At 35.3% G+C, this 21,580-nt stretch overlaps 1 protein-coding gene across 1 annotated transcript in view; it reads right to left on the bottom strand.

The window, feature by feature from the left end:
• Window positions 1–21,580, bottom strand: part of lama2 (laminin, alpha 2) — a 147,705-nt gene that overhangs the window by 49,831 nt on the left and 76,294 nt on the right. The window contains exons 21-31 of the mRNA XM_055054154.1: window positions 16,729–16,940; window positions 10,701–10,807; window positions 9,352–9,627; window positions 8,662–8,842; window positions 7,161–7,297; window positions 5,634–5,765; window positions 5,124–5,228; window positions 3,797–3,940; window positions 1,514–1,690; window positions 484–669; window positions 187–305 (exon numbers count right to left, since the gene is read on the bottom strand). Of these exons, the coding sequence (XP_054910129.1) occupies window positions 187–305; window positions 484–669; window positions 1,514–1,690; window positions 3,797–3,940; window positions 5,124–5,228; window positions 5,634–5,765; window positions 7,161–7,297; window positions 8,662–8,842; window positions 9,352–9,627; window positions 10,701–10,807; window positions 16,729–16,940 (1,776 nt within the window). The remainder of the gene's footprint in view (window positions 1–186; window positions 306–483; window positions 670–1,513; window positions 1,691–3,796; window positions 3,941–5,123; window positions 5,229–5,633; window positions 5,766–7,160; window positions 7,298–8,661; window positions 8,843–9,351; window positions 9,628–10,700; window positions 10,808–16,728; window positions 16,941–21,580) is intronic.

Below are 21,580 nucleotides of genomic sequence, written 5' to 3'. Positions count from 1 at the left end.
AAAATAATGTTACACACTATAAATCTGAATGTCCAATTTTATTTTTGATGATTGCTTAAACATACATTTCCAAAGAGTAACAGTTTTATATTAAATGTCAACTATAGTTTTTGTAATTCCACATCTATTAATGAAAATTGCTTAATAAATGTCTATGAAGGCATGAGCTTGTTTTTTTTTTTTTACCGGCTGTGTCTCATCAGATTGCCATGTGAAGCCTTAATCAGGACGTAGTCCACATAGAACAAAACGTCCATGAAGTCCTCTCTACTCATAGACCGGCCATCTGCGTACTTCCATTCATGCTTCACACAGAGAGAAAATGTGGGGAGAAATTTGTATCTTTTTGCAGTATTGAGGTGTAACAAGTACAGTTTGTATTACAATGTTTGATGAAAATAGACACTACTTTCTGAAAGCTTTTATGGCGATACAAAATTATATTCTTAAAACTCTAACAACACTTCAATCTCTGTACCGTACCTCTGTCATGTCGATCTCATGACGGGTGAGTTGACCAATCTGCAGACCTGGGATGTGTCGTGTTATTATGATATTGTGGTTGGGACCACCTTTAATAATGACTTGAGGCTCATATGATGAAGGACCGGTTTCGTCTCTGGCTTCGTAGTACACAGCGTATTTCAATTGTCCTCCATAAGCTGTGATCTGAACAAGACAGTAGATCCATAAAAACTTTATTGTAGACAAATTCTATTAGCAATAGTTATCCATTTCCTCCCTCCCCCCAAAACAATCAGCTTTCTTCTACATTGGCAACATGTGTGGAGGGAGATGAGCAACTTTGATCCACATTTTATGTTTCTCTATTGACTTCTTAATGTTGAAACTGGTTAGCAAGGTTTAATAGTTATAATAATACATTGTTTTTCCTTCTGAGTACTATTTTCACAGAAATGACCAAAATCATTATACTCATTATTAGTTTTTAACCACCCCTAAATAATCTTTTGTACAAACTACAGTGAAGATGTTTTAGCATCAGCAGTTCCCTGTCTGCGTCATGTGACCAGTTAAATCTTTAAGTCATAAAAAACGAGTAAATACGCAACCATTAACCTACCATACACAATTTTAGCACACCACTCCATGTGAAAACATTGCCAACAGGTAAAAGGTTTTAAAGTGTGTAGCTGTATGTGTGAAAAGACAGAATATCTTTAAGAACTAAATGCTGTTGGGCAGAAACTCCATTTAGGACAAAACATCTGTTGTTGCTAATAAACTGTGTCTGAAATATCATTGGGATGCAATCACTGAACTTATTATTTTACAGTCGTTTCATTTTCTTTTACTGTATTTGAGCAGTTCAAACATTCCTCTGACACTCTTATGTACTCAATGAAGAACTGGACTACATTCTAAATAACCCAGACAGGCATTTTGAAAAGAAAATCTTGATTGGAACATATTTAACCATCATTGTATTGTCTGATTACCATTAGCGTTACCTAATGAATATTATGGTACATTTCAAAGCACAAGCTTTTACCATAGAACCTGTAAACTGCTCTGGCAGTTTCCAGTAGTATGGTTCAGACAGAGTTGTTGTGACCACTTCTGCATGAGCCAGTATCTCTGGGTGCTGGAAGCTCACTCCCGCCCTCTTCTCCACAGTGTTGGATTTGTCCACCAGGGGGAGCACTGTCTGCTCTGGCCTCAGTGTCAACTGGAATACAAGAAAACCAGCAAATGCATAATTAATGATCCATGGACTTGAAGTATTGGTATTTTACAGCTGTAGAGTGAAAATAATATTTTTTGTTCACACATTACCAACCCATTAATAAAATGAGACTTAATGAATCAATTCTATTTGAAAAACAAAATATTTTTTTTTACACTCGAGTCAGTTCACAAAAACAGTCACTTTTTCACCATTGGAATATTTCTTGGTAATAAAATGTTTATATTAAAATGCACTTTAATTAAAACTAATGATCATTAACTGTGGTTTATTGGAAAATCAATGTACTTTCCTAATTACACTCAGTGACGTTCTATTTGTGTCAGAAGTTAAAAGTCAGGCAAAAGCATTTCTCTCTTGAGTATAATTTAAAACTCATTGTGTCAACTTTTCACATGTGGTTTGATATATGACTTTCATTTGAGTTATTTGCATTTTGGAGAAATAATAAACAGCCAACGCTCCTTTTTTTCAATCTCGCTTTTGAATTTTTATGTGTTGATATTTCAATATTGCTTGAATAACAGACTTTATTATTGTGGTTGAGTTGACCAATTTAAATGGATTCCTCATGTTCATGTGAAAAAAAGAAGAAAAAAGGAAGCAAAGAAAAAAAAAAGACCAAAACTGACTGTAAGTAGCTTTAGCTACAATAAACTTTAGGACATATATTGTCTTGTAAAACTGGCATTTGAGCTTTAATGCATGTTGTGTGGATTATTGTGCCATCTGTCCAAGTTTGGGTGACGTGTCATCCCCCATAGATGTGTTGCAGCACTGAAACAATTATAATTGTTTTTCTAATAATTAATAATAATTAATCATGCAATGTGGAGAAAAAAAAATCACATCAGAGTGAGAATCTGTATTAAAAAATAGTGAAATATATGATTGGATTTAAAATTGGATTTAAAATTAAATGTTTACATTCAACTGATAAATGGTTTTCTAAATGTTTTTTATTAAAAAATGTTTAACAACCTTTTGCTGCAATTAAAGTCCAGGATATTTTTCCAACAGAGAAATTTGTTTTGGCCAAATTTTCTTCACAAAGGTAAAGGTTCTCAGTTGAATTTGGACATTATATTAATGTGTGGTCTTCACACATTTATATACATTAACCTGAACCAACACATACTTGTTCTCTAACAAACTTCTAGGACCTTCACAACCTGGCTGTGTTTTTGCTGTTATCTCCAGGGAACTGGATATAACTATAGTAATGACTTGTGAAGATATTTGGTTCCAGTGGATTTTAATTAAGGCTATGGGTGAAAGAGCATGAATATATCCATGCCACTCTTCAATTATGAATTTGAGATGTATAAAATAAAACAATATTTTGTGAATTCAACCTTTTAAAAATATTTTACAATTGGCTTTGCTGATCAGGATTTCAGTGTTTTATTCCTTCTTGATTATGTGGAAAATGTTTTGATATGCATGTGTTTCTTTTCAGTAAACTTCATGTTATCCTGTGTAGCACAAGTTTCAGTGTAAACGTGACCTTTTTTGTGGAATGTGTGTGTACAAGGTCTTGGGGTGGGCACTTGTATTTCCCACTTCACTTAGTGTAATCTCACGATTCAGTGGTTCAGAGAAAATCTCCCTCTTCCCAATAAACTTTGCATTTTATGTATTTCTCTGACCAGTTTTCCCTCCTTGAATCCTGCTCTTGTCAACTTTAAATGAGCCCTTGTTGATTCAATAAAGCCTCCACATTCCAAAACTATAACCAATTTATAGCAGCAACTAATTCTTTCTAAATATACCTAACCTCATCAAATCTAAACATATTACTGACATTTAAATTTGTCTTATTCCTTTGTAATTTCACAAACTTAAATTTTGACCAATAACTTGACTTCCTATCAGATAAAAATTATTATAAGAATTGAATAACTTAGATTTCTTGTGTGCCCACAGATAAACTTAAAGTTGAGCTTTTTCCAGTGTTGAATCCTTAAAAAATTTGACATATTTTTCTCCGAAGAATAGGACTGTGCATTTCTTATAACTGTAATTCTGTCACTGGATTGTCCAATGATATTGTTTAGTTCTGCTAATTTTAAAAGTTCCGTTACTCACCCACATCCTTATAAGTCCTTGTGCCTCCATGCATGAGTGAGTCAGTCCATAGCAGTAGCACTTGCTGCAGCCGAGCGGATTTTTCACAGATAAGCCAAACATATCTGTTTTACAGCGATCACAGTTGTGCCCTTCCACATTTTGCTGCATTAAGAGAGAAAAGAAAGCAAACACATTTTTTCATGAATACTTTTGAGCACCTATTTTGTATTTACCTTGAAAAGCAGACAATTTTATTTCAAGCAGTTATTTGTTGCCAAAGTAATGTTACAGTTTGCAGCAGAAAACTTGCAGCTGGAGATATTTGTTGTTTGACAAGTCATACCACCAAGTCACACATTTTACAGGCAGTCTAACAAAACTATTAAAACATCTAATTTGGAGAAATATATATATGCACTTGTGTTGATTTTACTACTAGTATTTAGTAAAAAGAAATTGTAAAATCTGTTATTGTGATGCTCTTTAAATAAAACAGGCATTGCCCCGACTTAAAATAATGATGAGTAAATAGATTCTTACTGGTTTCAGCTGCATATTTTTTAGCATAAAATTTTGTTTATGTAGATTAAGTTTTTTGAAAAAGAAAAGGAAAAAAAATATGTCATTCCAAATATGTCACAAAGCAGATAAAAATATGGATGATCAAAACAGTTTCAAATATGTGATGAAATTCAAGTGCTCTGCTTGGTTTCATGATGAGGTTCAGACACTCAACCACGTTAAAAAAACAAACAGATTAACAAGAAGACAAGTGACAAATGAGTGACAACTTGTCAAACTTATGTCTCTTAAGAAAAAATGATAACACAAATTACCTGACATCTCATTAAAGGTCATGAATTTGGTGCACATTAATAGAGAAGTTAGCTTGTTTCTGTAAGGCATAATGTGATGCCTGGGATCAAAAGTGTCATCTGTCTGAGAAATCTTTAGATAATCTGCGCACGCCTTGATTTTATCCAAGATTGAAGCTTGTCACAGTAAGAAAGATGATTCATAAAATGCTCTGCATGTCTTATCCTTGTACGTAGTTTATGAATATCTACATATAGTCTGAGAATTAAGGTTTCAAGCTGAGCAAGAGTAAACATTACCCAAAGGAAATGGAAAGAATAGTAACTATTTGTTGCCAGATAGTTTCATTAAATTTATTAGGGACACTAATACATTTAATGAAAGTGGAAAATCCATTAAACAGCCCATACTACATCTTCTATTTCCATAAATTAAGTACAGGAGTATGATATCATTCAAGAAAAGTAACAGAATGATTACATGAACTAAAACAGAGGTGACAAAACAGGCAGGAATTTAGGCGCTTTACCTTGCAGCTACATTTTCCTGTTCGGTCTGCACAGGCACACACTCCTCTCTCCAGATCACAGGTCTGGCTGTCCGATCCTGCGACGCTGCACTCACACTGGATGCACTGTGGGAAATTTGAATATAAACAATCTGGGGGCTCAGATGATGGAACAAGCTCAGCAGTGAGATATTTAGGTACCATGATAGCTTTCTGATTCACTTGATTAAACTTTGTGTTCACAGAAATGTTATCTTTATGCTCTTTAATTAATTTGTGCTGTTATGAGGTGCTCCAAAAACATGGCTTTTCCACTTGGTTTATAAGAAATGATGCCTACTTTTCAATGCTCCCCTAATTTTAATTTGGGTTTTTCTTATAGTTAAATGTGTTGCTAAATTAGTGTGAAATCCATGCAAATATTCCACAATAGCGTTATGTTTCCAAAAATCTAAATCAAAGTGCATGTCTTTCTTGAAAACATGCAATCTACCAGTAGCACCAGTACATTAAACACGTTTGACCTCTTACCTGAGGGAAGTCTCTGTACCCGATTTGACATTCATCGCATTTCTCTCCTCTGAAGGAATCGCGACAGAAGCAGCACCCTGTGTTGGCGTTGCACTGCTGGGTCACCGAGCCGATCGCATTGCAGCCACATTCCTTATTTCGAAAACAAGAACACATGTAAACATTTTATGCAATAAAAATGAGCAAATATCTCAGTAAGTGGAATTAAATTTAAGACTCAAGACCTTTGTGGTAAAAATCCACTCAAAAATGAAAATAAACTTGTTTAAAATATAATACAATTGTTACAAATAGACTTGAAAGATTATTGAAACATTATTTCTTTATTTTATGAAGATTAAAAAGTTTATAAAAGAAAAACTGTCACTGAAAAATCCTGGATGTGCACAAAGCAGATAAACTGTTGAACTTGAAGACATTTACTTTTCCATGATCATTTTCTGTATTTTGTAGAAATTTCAGTACAGTCTCCAGCTTTGAAGATGCATATTTTTTTCTTTGACATTGCTTTGATGGTCTGTCATTTGTTGAGTCATTCCAAACCTCATATAAAACTCTGATGGATTTAAAAAATAATAATTTCTGCTAAAGACCACAGTGCTTTTATCTCCAGGGCTCTAATGTATTTGAGTCTTTTGCTACAATTAAAGGTTTGCTTTTCTAGCTGCTTTAAGACATGCAATCTTTTGGAGAGAAAATTACTCTTTACAAAAAGTATAAAAAGTTGTACCAAGAAAACAATTTTGGGACCTGAAGAAAGGAGGTTTGTGAAGGTTTTTTCAGGCAAAAAAGAGAGAAAAACAGTAAAAAGAAAAATCAGTGACGTTTCATATCAGTGGCAAGAAATAAAGAGCTTAAAGTATAATTATTACATTTTTGTGAACTTTGCATTTCTAATTTGTGTAATTAAAAAAGACTTCAATTGTGCGAATTTTGTCTATTTCTATTAAAGCCAGGTTATTCATGCTCAAAACAAGGAGCAATCCTGGGCAGGAAATGTATTAAGAGTCAGATTCAGTTTCATACAAAACAATGAGGTCAACATGATTAGAATAGTGGGTCAGTAATTACCATGAGATAGTTGTTTTCTTGTCCGAAATAGATACATCACTGACGCATGACATTCAATCCATAAGACAACATAATTGGTCTGTTACTCCATTGACGCACTTCATTATCAATTAAGACAATGTTCTGAACAATATGCAGCCAGAGAGCAATGCTCCGTGTAAATCCCTGTGTAAGAACAGATAGGTTGGCCAGAGTCCCTTATCTGCTGAAGGCCCCTTCATGTCTGATCTAGCTTTATTTAAAATACTTGGTCACAGCGGATTTTTCACGTATTTTTGTTCCTTTCTTACTTAGAAAAGTATTCATATCCCTCTTATTGGTGTCTAAATCCAGAAGATTCAATCCAGTAAGATAAAGATATTTGTATTTGCTCAATTTATTTTTATATATCCTATAAAGTTTCATCCAACATTCCTCCCTCCAAAGTTATTCTTTTGAACAACAAGATGGTCTCACCTTACATCCAGTTGTGATATCATGGCCCCAGTGGTTGGGCGCACAACGGTCACACCTCTCGCCAATTGTGTTGGGAGGACAGATACACTGTCCAGTATTCGCATCACAGTTGTTTCCCACATGACTGCATTGGCAAGCTGTGAGAGGAAACAACAAGCGTATCAGTGAAGATTTGAAAAGAAAAATGTAAGAGACTCTGGATAAGTCACAGAAGTTCATTTGTTTTTTTTAAATATCAGGGTTCCAGTTTATTCATGTGAAAAGTTTATTCTGTTGCTTTCATCAAATTCAACAATATTGCAGTTTATCTTTCAAGATCAGTGAAGCTGCCGTTCACACACTGATTGTGTAAGTGGAAACAGCTGTCCTAATCAACAATAAGAAACAGGTGTGATCATTTGCAAGTTGGGGAGCTGCATGAACAAAAACCTAACTGAAAAACAAAAATGTCAACGATGAGAGAACTGATAAATGGAGATTTTATGGACTGCAAAAAAAAAAAAAAAAAAAAAAAAAAAAAAAACATGTATCACCTACTCTAACATTATTGCTTATTTGCCTGGTCTAATTGCATTCTTTCATTTTACAGTCTCGCTTTTTTGCTCTAAAAACAACACAAAGCAGAAAAAGCAATCGCCTTTGATGTAAGGCAGTGGTTAACCTTCATAAAGTGGTTTACACACAATATCTGACCGCTCTTTTGTTTGAGATTTTTGTAGCAGTTCATGAAGCAGCTTCATTTCACCCTAAGACTGGTAATGTTTTGATTAAGTTAAATGTAATTTTGCTTTTCATTGAGCTAACAGAGCAACACCATTATATTGGTTTTACTCAGGATTGGTTTTCTCCATGAATCCCAACAATCCACGATTTCTAACAATGATGTACATTTTATTATTTTTTTCTTTTCACAACCATGAAAGGCTACATATTGTAATGAAAGCCATGTTTAACCACCTGAAACAAACTGAACCAGACTTCTAAATGATTCTCTGTGCAAAACAAATTTTGCAAACTTGAATATTTTGGGAATAAATTAGTCAGAAATACTTGTACCTCATTAATGATGCAATAATGCATCACTAATGCCAATTTAGCATAGCAGGAATTACAAATAGATATATTTTTAATTAAAATCCCCTTTTTTACTCCATTATACTTTTTGTAAAATATACTCCAAGATTTTTTCTGCCGTTTTTACTTCAAGGGACAAATTTTATCTTCACATAAAATACAAGTTTAAGGTTTGATGATTAGGTGACGATGACAAGAGACGTGTCCAAAACTGCAAATATTGTTTTTAAGGTAGATGGTGGATTGGGAAGATAATTTTAGCTTGTCTTGCTTTGTTGAAGTTTTATATAAATGAAAGCCTTGCATAGTCAAAATTTGGATTTAAGATGATTTCTACAAACTGTAAAGCAATATCGATATTTTTGTGGGAAACACAACAAATAATATTTTACTTTTTTTTGGAAGATTTCTCAAGTTTTCATCTTACGTGTGCAGCCACCCTCCTGAAAGTTGAAGAATCCTCTTGAGCATCGGTCACATTTAGGCCCAGAGACGCCAGGCTGACAGCGACACTGACCCTTTTCGTCACAGTCAAATGACTTTGAGCCGTACGAGTTGCAGTGACACGGGATACACACCCCGACGGTCGTAACACCGTGAGTTTGAGGCTGCAAAAAAAAAAAAAAAAAAAAAAAACAGCGCAGGAGGTTGAAAGCAAAACAGACAAAGGAAAGAAAAATTATTTCAGAGAAGTAAGAAAGTTCACTTGATATGGAAGACTTTTTAAACACACATGTATAAAGAATAAGTTAAAAAGCTGAAATATGTTAATTTTATACTCTTAATATTTGCTTTCTTGTCTTCAATCTCCATGCCGAAGTGGCTTTAGCAATTAAAACAACAAAGCAAACGGCTGGTTAAGATTGTTCAAGAAACAGAAATACTAACACCACATGGCACGCAGAAAGATGTCGTTGAAGCTATTAAAAATCAGAAAGCATTCATTACCATCAAGTCACACATTAATTAAAAATAAACACAAATGACTTTCAAATACTGCTTCTACCACAAGATTAGTCCACATATTTCTCCAGCTTATTTTTCCACACAAGTTAAAAAGCGAAACGCCCATGCTGCTTCAAACACAACCACTGCATCCACATTCAGGGTGTGTTACCCCTGTCTGAGGTCTGTACGCTCCCCTGGGACAACCCCCTGTTGTGCGGGAGGATCCCCCCCACCTCTGCTGCACAGTTTCCAGGGGAACACGCTCTACAGGGCGCCGTGTCTCCCGCCTTTCATAACCAAGGCGACGAAGGTCACAGCGTCGGCCCATGAAGCCGGGGCGGCAGATGCAGCGGCCCTCGGTGTCGCAGCGCTGAGAGATGGAGCCATAAGGACTGCAGCGACAGGGCATACACTCCTGCAGCTCAGTATCCCACCAGCAGTTAGGCTGGATCAATCAAAATCCAGTTTGGAAGGTGGAAGGTGGGCAAAGGATCGATGACAATAAGCAAGGAATGAAAGTAAAATCAAGAGAATGAAGAGAAGATTACCTAAAGAGATTTAAATAGTAAAAGCATCACAATTTCCACAGCACCTATCATAGAAACAACAAAAATTACAGCAGAAATATCTACAAAGGTTTGTGTCTCACGCTGTTAAAGTAAGAAGTGGGTGATGGTAAAACTCTGTGGATGCAAAACCAAAATTATTACTAACATCTGTTTCTATGACTAAATATCCAGTGCTTCCAAGCATAAAAAAAACAAACAAATAAATTTATGCAGGATTACTTTCAGTTTCAAATAGTGAAAAGATGATTGTACTTCAGTTTTTCTTTTTTATTAGTGAACTCGATTCCTAAGTGCCACCAGATGATGGTAACAACTCTCTTCAGTGCAACCACCATTACTAACAGAAGACGACTAAACATTGGGCTTCCAGATGAATCAAAGAAACATTGAAAGCAATTGAAAAGGAAATATTCTCTGTGAAATGTTGAAGAATTCCTTGGTTTGTCCAAGCAACAGTCAGGACTGAGACTGGCAGCAGATAAAAAGACAGCTGATAGGAGAGAAGCAAAGTTGATCTATTTTAATCCTCTTGAGCTCTCAGTCTGTCTGTTGGAACATACTGGGCTTGAAACTTTTGGCCGCCTGTTTGGAAACTTGAGAATTGAGGTAAGAAACCACATTTTGCTATATTAGTAATGTTATCCACACTAATTGTGGAAATTGCTAACATAGAATGCTATAGAACTGTCAACCTCATTATTCCTTTAAAATAGAGAAAACGTGTTTTACAGGAATAATTTCTCTCACACAGAGACTTGTGAACACTGCTCTGGTTTAAATCATTAATGGTTGTTCAAAGGAGGAATGCTAGAAAAATATTTTGAATGCTGTTCCTTTATGTTATGTTTAATTTAAACAGCTTTAATTAAAATTCGTGTCCAGAACTATGATCAGTGCATTTCTTTCCCAACGCATTGGTCAAACAAATATAAGGAATTCAAAAGCTTACCATGCACTTATCGCACTGCCGTCCAATCACATTTTCTCGGCACTGGCACTGACCATTCTCCTTGTTGCAAACTTCTGATACTGAACCATTGGTGTGGCATTGACAGGCTGCAAATTAAAGAAAAAAATGAATTTTTAACAACAAAAATTCTGGGTTGATTCCTCTCACAGGACCAAGACTTCCACTTTCTTCATCCAAAGTGCAGAAATCGGCTCTTATTAACATAGACGAGTTTTGAAAATTGGATCATTTTGTTTGTAGAAAGGCATTTGTCTCCTCTTGTCAACACAAGAAGAGAGTGTCGACAAAGTGTAAGCATAGTGTAACAAAAGGTTTAGTGACATTATTGGTGCTGTAACATTTGAGTAACGCTGGAGTAAATCAGGAGAGGTGCACATCCAGTATGTAGGGGTTTTACCTCTAGCAATAAAAAAAAATATTGATGTTAATATTTTCCTCAATAAAATCAATTGTGTACAAAATTCATGAATCTTTAATTCCAAAATCCCTTAAAAGCTGTTTTTACAAAAACATTTTTTTGAGCATTTTGGGTGTAAACAGCCTAAATATTACATGCATTTACTAATACACATGCAGCAAATATCTTTCTATTCCGTTGCTTTCCCACTGTATTTTATGATCACTTCTTGGGTGAAGAATAAAAAATAACATAGGCTTGAAACCAAATAGGCCTAATCAACAAAAGAGTCATGCGAGGTTATGCAGAATAAGGCTAAGAAAGTAAGACTTATTTGTTGAGAAAGACGTAGGATGTAAGGCAGATGCACAACAAGCAGCTATCTTTGTTAACCTGCCAGATGGTTTATTACTAAATAACAGAACAAAATGTTTTCCAAACTGAAAAAAATCTGAGAGCAAACACTGAAAATAAATGTATAACACAAGAGAAAGTCACATTTTATCCGATAACAAGGCTTACAACATAGCGACTCACAACAGAGTCCAGATGGTGCTTAAAAGGTGGCGCTAGGGGAGTGTAAGACACATAGACAAGCATCTACCTGGACTTTCTACTGCATATGTTTGTGTTTATGTGTACACATGTATACCTATTCAGCAATGATGAATAGGTACACATGCGTGGGAGGGCATGCGTGCCCTTCTGAAGACTATATTTGTGTTTCTGTATGTATTTGTGCAGACATCTGTGGCGAGCTAACGCTTTTGTTTCCAAACGCACAATCACATTTGTCCTTCTGCCTGCTCTTCATTTAAGATGAAGCAACAGCAGGAGGCAAAACAGGCTAGTACCCATGTGTGTCCTTGCTGCGTGATATGGTGTGTGGCACTAATTTTATTACAAAGTGTATACATAGTGTTCTTTTGTGTGTCTGTGTGTGTACTCATCTATGCTTTTAATGGCTTTTGTAGCAGATGGGAGCTGTGATGTTGGAGCTTTTAATTGTGTATCTGAGGGGTTGATTGGCGTATGTAGGTGTGATTTTTCATCAGCTGGGATTTAAGCTCAAAGTTTGAAAAAACAAGAAGTCATGCAGAGTGTCATAATTAGACTTTACGAGGAAGACTGTGTGGGAATGTGTCTTGATATTCTAAAACTTGAAAAATTATAAATTAAATAGGCGACAATGGAAGTGAATTTTATGCAGCACTGTTCCAGAGACAAGAGAGTCCTCTAATGGCTGCAAGCAACTAAATGTTATGTTTAGTGCTATCACTCTGTACCAGGTCTTTAGTTCTCCCTTGACACAAGATAAAAACTAAAGTTCCTTCTCCGTTGTAATGACTCATCTCTAGTGGTTAATGTCTGGTTTGATTCTAGCCAAGTCGTGTATTTCCATTAGCAGTGTGTTCCTCACCATTTTCCGTGTGAATATGGGCAGGTCATTTGCAGTGACACTCATTAATGCAGAACCATGATGTTGTGGTTTTGATGTACTCAAACTCAGTATTTTATGTTTTTCTTAAAGACAAACAGTCAAAAATGTCAAGTAGTTAAAGTTAAACCGTAAAATGATGTTAAATTTCTTCTTTCACCTGGGTGCCACCTTGGATGACTCAAATGAAACCCAGAAATTTCATTTTGTCTTACAGAAATTCATTGCTGGCCCACATCTTTAAATGGAGACAAATCTGACCAGAACAGACTTTGTTAAAACTGGTCAAGCCCGTGGAGAATGGGCTTTACTTCTCTCTCCATGACCTACAAAACCACTTTCAGTCTGGATACAATCAGGCCTCTTCTGCACTCTTACGCTGTATCCACACTATATTCATTATAGCTGTGAATTCTGGGGTTTTGAGAAATTTGTTGAGGTGGTGTCAATGTGAGGAAATGAAGATGATTTTGTGGAACAACTAGTCCTGTCATAGTGCATTGTTAAAGTGAGCTTTCAATGTGTGTGAATGATGAATACCGGATCAAGGGTGAGAAAATGACAATGTTCTGCTGCATCATGACAAGGTACATGACTTCTGATGGGGCATTATCTTGATGTAAATATTTGCTTCCGTCTTCATTCGCTGGCTCTCCTTGTCCCTTCAAGTGGTCTTACAATTATTAGTCGAATTAATCAGAGAGCACGAACTGTAAATTTCACTTTCAGCTTTAAGCATCTGGCATGCCATAACAGAGAATCTTAATTAATATAAGGCAGTTTGAGATTAAGTAATATTAATATTGTAACTTTGCAGCACAATTTTTGAGAGCTGCATTAGTTCGGTAGATGTGGTGAAGATATGCAGGATGCATGGTGTGTGCAAACTGGTAGAATTTTTGACATGTTATAGATATACTGGAATAATACTGATCATTTGTGTATGCGATACAGTCAACTGAACTGAAGACATTCTTATTGAAATGTACGTTTTTATAATTTTTTAAAAATATTATTTTGTTGGTTTTCATTATTATTATCATTATTTTTATATCCAGTGTTGAATTGATTAACAAAAATATGTTCTCAGATTGATTTTTAGTTAAGTCATTGTATTATCTAAGTTATTGTATTTTTCCTAGTGTCCTAACGCATTCCTGCATGTACATTTACATGATGCATTAAATCTTCATGTTATTTAAACCACCTCTAAATATAAAACCGTGCAGATACATTTGCTTTACTGGAACTACCCTCTTATAAATTCCTTTCATATGTACTTATTTAAAAAAATTCCTTTTTATAGTCTTCAACTTAGCATAGGAGTATAGTTTAAATTTTTTACCTTGTAAATTCTCTGATGAATAACTTTGTGAAGGCTATGTTTAATACTGTGTAGAATTACACACATGTTCCATACTAACAGAGTTACAAATGCTGTATTTCTGTACCTAAAATGTTTGACCTTTGCATGTAAATTGGCATCAAAATTATATTTTGACTGGTAAACACAAACTGTGTCTCGGTTCAGGATGGCACTCATATTATTCAGCATAATATTTTTCTATCTGGATGTCAAAGTCTTCATTTGACAGTTAGAAACAAGAAAAAAAACTAGTTTTCCTATTTTTTCAGCTTAAATGCTGAAACCATTTCCAAAACATTTAGTTCCATAGGGACCATTTGTGCATTATTGAGTTACAACAGATCCACTTACTTCCAGTGAATAGGGAACATGACAGCAATCCACCACAATTTTCAAATGATTTTTTTTCTTGTGTGAAAAATACTTGAAGATCTTAATTTCTTTGAATTTACTCACTTTGCTTTACCAAAATTGCTTAGTAGTCAGATTTACTCCAAAATATCAAACATTTTTATTTTACTTTTTCAAAGGGATTTAAACTGAACCATTATCTGCCCAATTTGGAGAAAGCAAAAATGACCAATGGCGACAGCTCTGATGTACAAAGAATGAAAAGCATGAAAAGGATTTTCTCATTCTAATAGCACACAAATGGACTCAGCCTGAACTCTTCTGCTTCGCTCAATAAAATTCATTAAGACCCGGAGTGATGGGAAGTGAGAAGCAGGCTGAGAGAGAGTTGTTGTCTTTTAATAATTCTTGGTGGTCTTCTGTCATTCGTACAGGATCAATAACCCTCTGTCTCAAAGACGCAAGCAGCTGATCAGTACTGGGGGAGAGCAATAGATCAGGCTGATTAATCGATACCCATTTAGGTGGGTGGAGAGGGGAAACAACTACAGAACAATGAACTATCAAATGCACATTAATACCCTTTGTCAGGCTGTCTAGCTGCTTTTGTGCAGTCCTGACATACTTTTCTGTCTGTTTATCACTCTGTCTGTCTGTTTCTCGGTGTAAGCTGTCTGTCTTGCTACCTGTGCTTCTGGTTTTGTCAACAAAGCAGCTTTAATGAGGAGCTTCATGAAGAAGTGCCATCTGAACATTTGTATTTTCTGCCTCCTCTCTCTGCCTTGCTGTCCCACCTCCCTTTTTATCTTTTTTCTCCCAGGTATGGTTTCTTGTTCTCACTTTTAAGCACAGCTGGCAGTCGGTGGGCCGCTCCGACATCACACCTCCTACTGGCACAGCTGCTACTTGACACACACTCACAGCCACACTCCAGATGGTGTACTATCGACTCGATGTTTTAGTGAGACTATTAAAGGTATCATTTAAATAATTTGAGCTAAGTTTCTTAAGGACAAAGTGCTCCTCAGTGCAACACCCCTGCTGAGATACAAAAGCTACACTGCTGACATGCTTTGCAAAAAGACAAAAAGGAAAAATATCTCATGCTAATTATATTTTCTGTCTCTGACAACATGTGAGTATCTTTCTGATTACAGGTTCTTTAAAAGCATTTTAAAACTGGTTTACAGTCTCAAGACAAACTGCTCAGTCAGTATATTAACATTCACTCATTTAGTGTCAATGTGCTGGGGTTTGATCTGTGAGAATTAGAATCAGTGATTACTGTGCAGTTAGGTTTTTATTTGACAGGATTAAAAGGAAACAAAAAAAAATTACAGACTTTTTCACAGAGAAATGTGATACAAAACCAATTAACTTTTCATTTTAATTTTATAATACATACTTAATATGTACATAAAACCCATATTTTATTGTTTTAATTATTCGGTAAGAACAGGACATTCCCACTGCGAAAGAAAATGTCTTCTCCAATTATGAGACAATTGAGGGGCAACCTCTGCCTGTATTGATAAAAATGTTCAGCTTCAAAGTTATTTTTGACTTTCTTTTAAACTGTTCCAGTCATTTTTATTCCGACCATGCCATTTCTTTACCCATATGTCTTGGCTTGTTGAGAAACGTGTCTTATATACAACGTGTAAATTTTGTGAAAGACTGACACTGTCTATTAAGTATGAGTGTCAGTTGTGATGCCATCATGTTTAATTGCTTTTTCCTTTCAATTTTTTTCCCTGAACATTTGAAAATTCAAAATACAGCGAGTGACTCCAAGTGGTCAAATAAATATTTGGATTAATCAGTAAGTAACTTGGCCCCTTTCAATTGATACAGCCCCAAAGCACTGACCATGCTGTGATTTGTTAATCATCAGCTCAGACTGAGTGTCTGCATAGAGTAGTGTGAGATTACGCCTGTTAGTGGGTCATTCCTGCAACTTTTGAGTAGCAATTGCACATATGCCTAAGTAGCAGTGCATATGTGCAGAATGTTTGCCTAAAATAAATAGTAATAAGAGATAATTCTATAAGTAACCACACTTTTGCATAAAGCCATGTTATGGTTTCTCGTTTCCCAGGTCCAACAATCAATGCCACTGGGGAATACTGGCAAAATATTTCATTGTGTAATATAAATAAGCCAATTGTCAGTGATGTCCTACATTAACAAATGCCTGTAATGAGATTCAGTCCATGTTTAGATTGAAGAAATGTGTTATTACTACAACCAAAACATCTTTCACTGCAGATTTTGTAAGTGGAAAGCACTAAAATATTTCCCACATTCACAGTTCCTATATGAGTTCTGGGCTAAGCTAAACACTATGATCAGGTTTAAACATTCTTTTGTGTTCTTGGCCCAAATAAATCAAAATATGATGGAATAGTACCCAAATAATATATTTAAAACACAATTCCTGGATAAGAATACTTACGTTGGCAGTTTTTTAATGTCATGGCATCCCCATAATAACCTTCAGCGCAGCTGTCACAAGTCACACCATCGTAACCTGGACGACACCTCAAACACTGGCCTGTGATCGCATCGCAGCTATTGGGTATGGAGAGGTCCAGATTGCCATTGCAAGTGCAGGGTTGGCAGGATCCTCCAGGTACAGCAGGCTGGCCGTAGTACCCATTGGAACAACTAGGTGGCAGAAGAAATGACGCAAATGAGGTTCAGCACTATCAGTTATAAAACATCAATAAACTTCAATGGCAAAATAGGTTTGGCTATTTTTGATTTGATTTTATGAGTGATGCTTCAATTAGAGTAGCAAACAAGCTAATAAATACTGTCTTTACTGCTTTGACTTTGTTTTACTAAAGTAAAAACAAAATTTGGACTTGTAAAATGTAGAATTTCAAATATTCTTTGTGGATATTTTTGAATCAGTCCTCCCAGTAAAATATTGAGAAAATACGCGTACAAGACAATGTACATGTGTTGTCTCCTCATCCAGAACGTCTCCTGTAAGAATACATAGTTGCATGCTGTGAGAATTTGACGTACATATTCCTTATGAATACCTGTTGTCTGAACTTTCAAGCTTAAAGTTAAAAATAAAAAAACTAATCGGATGACCTCAAAGTGAATCCCACCATCTCTGACATAAATGCCTAATATTGCTGCTTTGCGCTGGTTGTCAGCTAGTGAAGTATTTTTGATGCTGTGAAAGGATAAGGTAAAAAATTATAACATTCAAATACAGTTCAAATGATGGTTTTTTGGTTTGGTTTGTTTTGGCTTCCACACACAGCAAATACATCTAAGAGAACATCTTTCAAATTTAAATTGAAAAAAAATAAAAACTGTACATTTCCTTTTCTTTAAGCACACTCTTATGCCAACTGGAGAGGAGTGATGTGATGTAATAAGTGAGAGCAATTAAAAAAATCTCAAGACCTAATCGTCGGTTTGGCTTGTTGTGGCAATCAGGTAGTTTCCTGTTATTTTCTCTTTTTTCCATTGAAAGTACCAGTACTGCTGATTTCCCTGGAAGCACACGTTTTCTCCACTTTATGTAGCAATTACATTTGAAAATATAGTTTTTCTAAGCTGATATGTCTGCAATAAAATTGACTGCCACTCTTATGAATCTAACAACATAAAATAACTTTTAGATTTCAGCTTGAAAAGTTAGTATACAGCATCAAAATTATTGTTTACTTTGGGTTGCTGTGTTAGTGCGACAAACATCCATGTCTCAAAAAAAAAAAGACTTCTCATTCAAAGGAAACAAGAAGTGTTCTTTTTTTTTCAATGAAGTTCATTTTGACCACAGTAAAAAGCCTCATTGCTGTGTTTGTTTTTTATCAGTGGCATTAAATGGGGTCTGATTTTCTGACTCGTTCCACACTATAAATGAGTGATTTGAAGCTGGGAGGAGAGTGTGAACCTTGAGCTCTGAAGCTGTGTCTCCTAACCAGAAAAAAGTGAAATCCTCCCTCCAGGCTCAGTCGCCTTTTGTCTTGTTGTTTTTTTGTTCGGGAGTGAGTGGAGAGTGGAGGTTGAAAGGACCTCATCTCTAGTGATGTGGCCGTTGATGCGGTTTGACAAAAATCCAAACTCTGGTTATTTGGCTCAACTATTGTCTTTGTCTCAAGACCAAAAGAAAAGTTGGGTTCCTCTATGGTGATAACAGAAAGCTCAGAGTAGAGTGTCTGGTGTTTTACATAAGGGAACCAGTTTAAGAGTGATTTGGATATCAAGGATGTCTGTTTTTTTTTCTTTCTCTTAGCTCCTATACTCCATGGATTAATAGAAGGTAATATAGATTAATTCTCATATTTAGCAAGGATTATTCATGTTTTTCATCCTTCCTATTTCAAAACAGCCTGCAATGTGATTTTCAGTCCTCGTTAGAAATGCAATAGCAAAAACACAGAAAACAATATGAGTTCATGATACTTTAGAGGCATTATTGTTTGCCCTCATCCTTTCTTTCCCTTTGTGAAATCTCAGAAGTGCAATGCAACTTCCAGATGACTCCATCATGTGCAAATCTATATTATACTCCAAGTTCAGACAATTTGTGACACAAAGAATGTTTGCGCAGAAACACAACAGTCAATTTATTTACAGTAAAAGACAAAACCATCTATGGATCTAGATTTGTTTCAAGATTTGTAATAAAACGTTTCACATTTTTTATTGTGTGTTCATTTGTGAGGAGTGGAATTTTCCTTCAGTCAAAGAAGAGACATCTAAAATTCTCACTAAAGAACAAAAATGCTTAAAAACACTCTAAATAAATAAACATGTATGTCACTTAATGTTGTTTCTAAACAAAGGCAGTTTTCTACTTCAGTGGTGTCCAAAGTCACTCCTCAAAATCAAACAAATGAGTCAATAGCAGATTATTGTAGAATATAATGAACCGCAGACGAGCTAACTCAGCCATTTGAGTTTACTTTGTTAGAGCAAAGACACATCTAAAAGAAAGACACCTAAGACACTCAAGTGTAAAATTAAAATCTAATTCTGTAAGATTATTACTGTTTTGTAAAATAAATCTTTTTGGCATCATCCGCCAAAAGAACGAAAATAAAAACAAAAATATCACAAGTAAAATGTTAGGACTTTTGATCTAAAGAAAATAAAAAGGAAAAGGAAAAGGTGTTTATTGTCAAACTAGAACAAGATTTTATGTTTTGCTTTTTCAGGTTCTTCATATGAATAGTAATCAGAGGATCTTCAGATGTGGGAAAACATATTAACCTGAGAGTGCACCGCAGGGACAAGAGCCACTAAAACCAAATAAAGAGCCTTTGCTGAAATAAAGCTCTAAATGTTGAAAAGGGGAATCAAGATGAAAGAAGAGGAAGAAGGACAGAGAAAGGTAGCAAAGTCAGAGCGAGAGGAGGGCAAGTGAGAAGGAGAGGGGGGAAAGGTCTTCACATTGAAAAGAGAATTGAATTCAGAGAAGAGGAAAAAGAAAGAGCAGAAAGAGGGAAAGAGTCAAGAGGAGCAAACCGTTATTACCACTGACCCTCCTTGGTACTCAATAGAGCAGGTTTATTAGTTTGTGTGTGTGTACGCATGTTGCCAGAGTGTGTCTACATGCGAGTGTTTTGTGTGTGCCTTGTCAGAAGTACATCTTCCCAATCAAGTGGCAAACTTGACTGAAATCAATTTAAATTTTCAAGGAGGATGGACCATGAGGCGAACTGCATGTGTTTGTTTGGAGTCTATTTTGTGAAATGTATTCCCACATTTTGCTCTCTATTCTTTTCAATTGAATTATATCACGTTGATTAAGTGGGTATCCATGTCTTCCTGCAATTTGTAGTGAAGGTGCAGAGAAAATAAAACACCTGTTTATGTCCATCAGAGTAGCAAATAAAAATGAAAAAGGGGCAGCACAAACATTTTACTAAAAAGATTAATAATTTAAGGCTATATGTAAGAGCCAACATTTTAAATGGGTCATTTAACATTTAACAAAATGCCAAGTGGCCTATTTTAGACCTTTTTAGGGATGTTTTACTTTCTAAAATGTCGGCATTTTGCCAACAAATTCATTCATGTAGCTTTACTCATCAAAATACATCAAAAACAATTATTTTTGCTGGGTATCAGTCATCAATTTCCCTGCGCATTCACATGCCTGTCATATAAGGAGGCTTTCAAAGGGCTATTGTTGGAACTGGAAATCCCTTTCTTTGGCAACAGGCAAAACTCTGGGCTCTAATTTTAGTAATCAGCTTCTTCACTCAAGTACTGGAATAGCACTTCATGCTTATTGCAACTAAATTATTTGTAAAATTTTAACTGTCTGAGCCAAACTGTCATTAACAGATGAATTTATTTTGTTTAGATCTTTAGGAATAACCTAGGAACCACAAAGACTTCATGGTAAAGTAAAACATCTTGTTTGTTTATAGTTGGAAGTTGACTGTTTAGTGAACCAAGAACTTGATTCAATACCATACACAATATAGAGATCTATTTGTGTTATTAACAACAACAATTGTTGCCAGACATTTTTCTAACTTCTAGAAGCTCTAAAATAATTGTTTTGACTTTTGGCAGCTAATTGAAGATTTAAAATAAAATAACTGTATCTACTCTAAGCAATATCAATTTCATATTTCTATTGTTTTTCTTAATATGTATACTTTTACATATAATTTGTGCAATTTAGGCCATGCTGTTAAAACCCCCATTTTCACTAACATAACCAACATAAAATGTAATAATTCATAAATATCATGTATTAGGAAGGTCTAAGGGTTGAAATGCACACACTTATTTTGGAGAAAAATATTTGGGACTAAACGAGTTAAGAGGAGCAAAGGAGATGAACGTTTCTTTTCCAGTTATTATCACCCACATTTTTAAAAGCAGTTAGTTAAACAATAGCTACAAATATAATCACAAACATTAGCAAAAGTAGTTTTATTATCAATCCCTACTCGGCACTGGGTCAGACCAAATTCATTTGTATTAATTGAAATACCTCATGAGCAGGAGCATTTAGATTCTTGCCAGACCCTGAAAAGCAGCTTATGACTCTCAGAGTGTTTTAGCATACAATGTGCTGGGGCTTGCAGGGGCTTTTCAACTCTGTTTTAAATGGACGTTTATGGACAGAAAATTGAAAAGCAGAACCACTTAGCAGTGAGTGGATAGTCTATTAGCATGGGATGAATAGAGTGACCATTTTGCTGCAGACCATAATACAAACAAATTGCCATATTACAATTAATTACCATAAACAATAACAAAAACAGCACAGATAATGAAGCAGAATAGCAGGTGGAAGGTATCAATAAGACCAGTAG

Source organism: Poeciliopsis prolifica, unplaced genomic scaffold (assembly GCF_027474105.1).
Source record: "Poeciliopsis prolifica strain line A6 unplaced genomic scaffold, Auburn_PproV2 SCAFFOLD039, whole genome shotgun sequence".
NCBI lineage: Eukaryota > Metazoa > Chordata > Actinopteri > Cyprinodontiformes > Poeciliidae > Poeciliopsis > Poeciliopsis prolifica.
The sequence above is the reverse complement of the archived record's forward strand: the minus strand, read 5'-3'. Positions and strand labels throughout refer to the sequence as shown.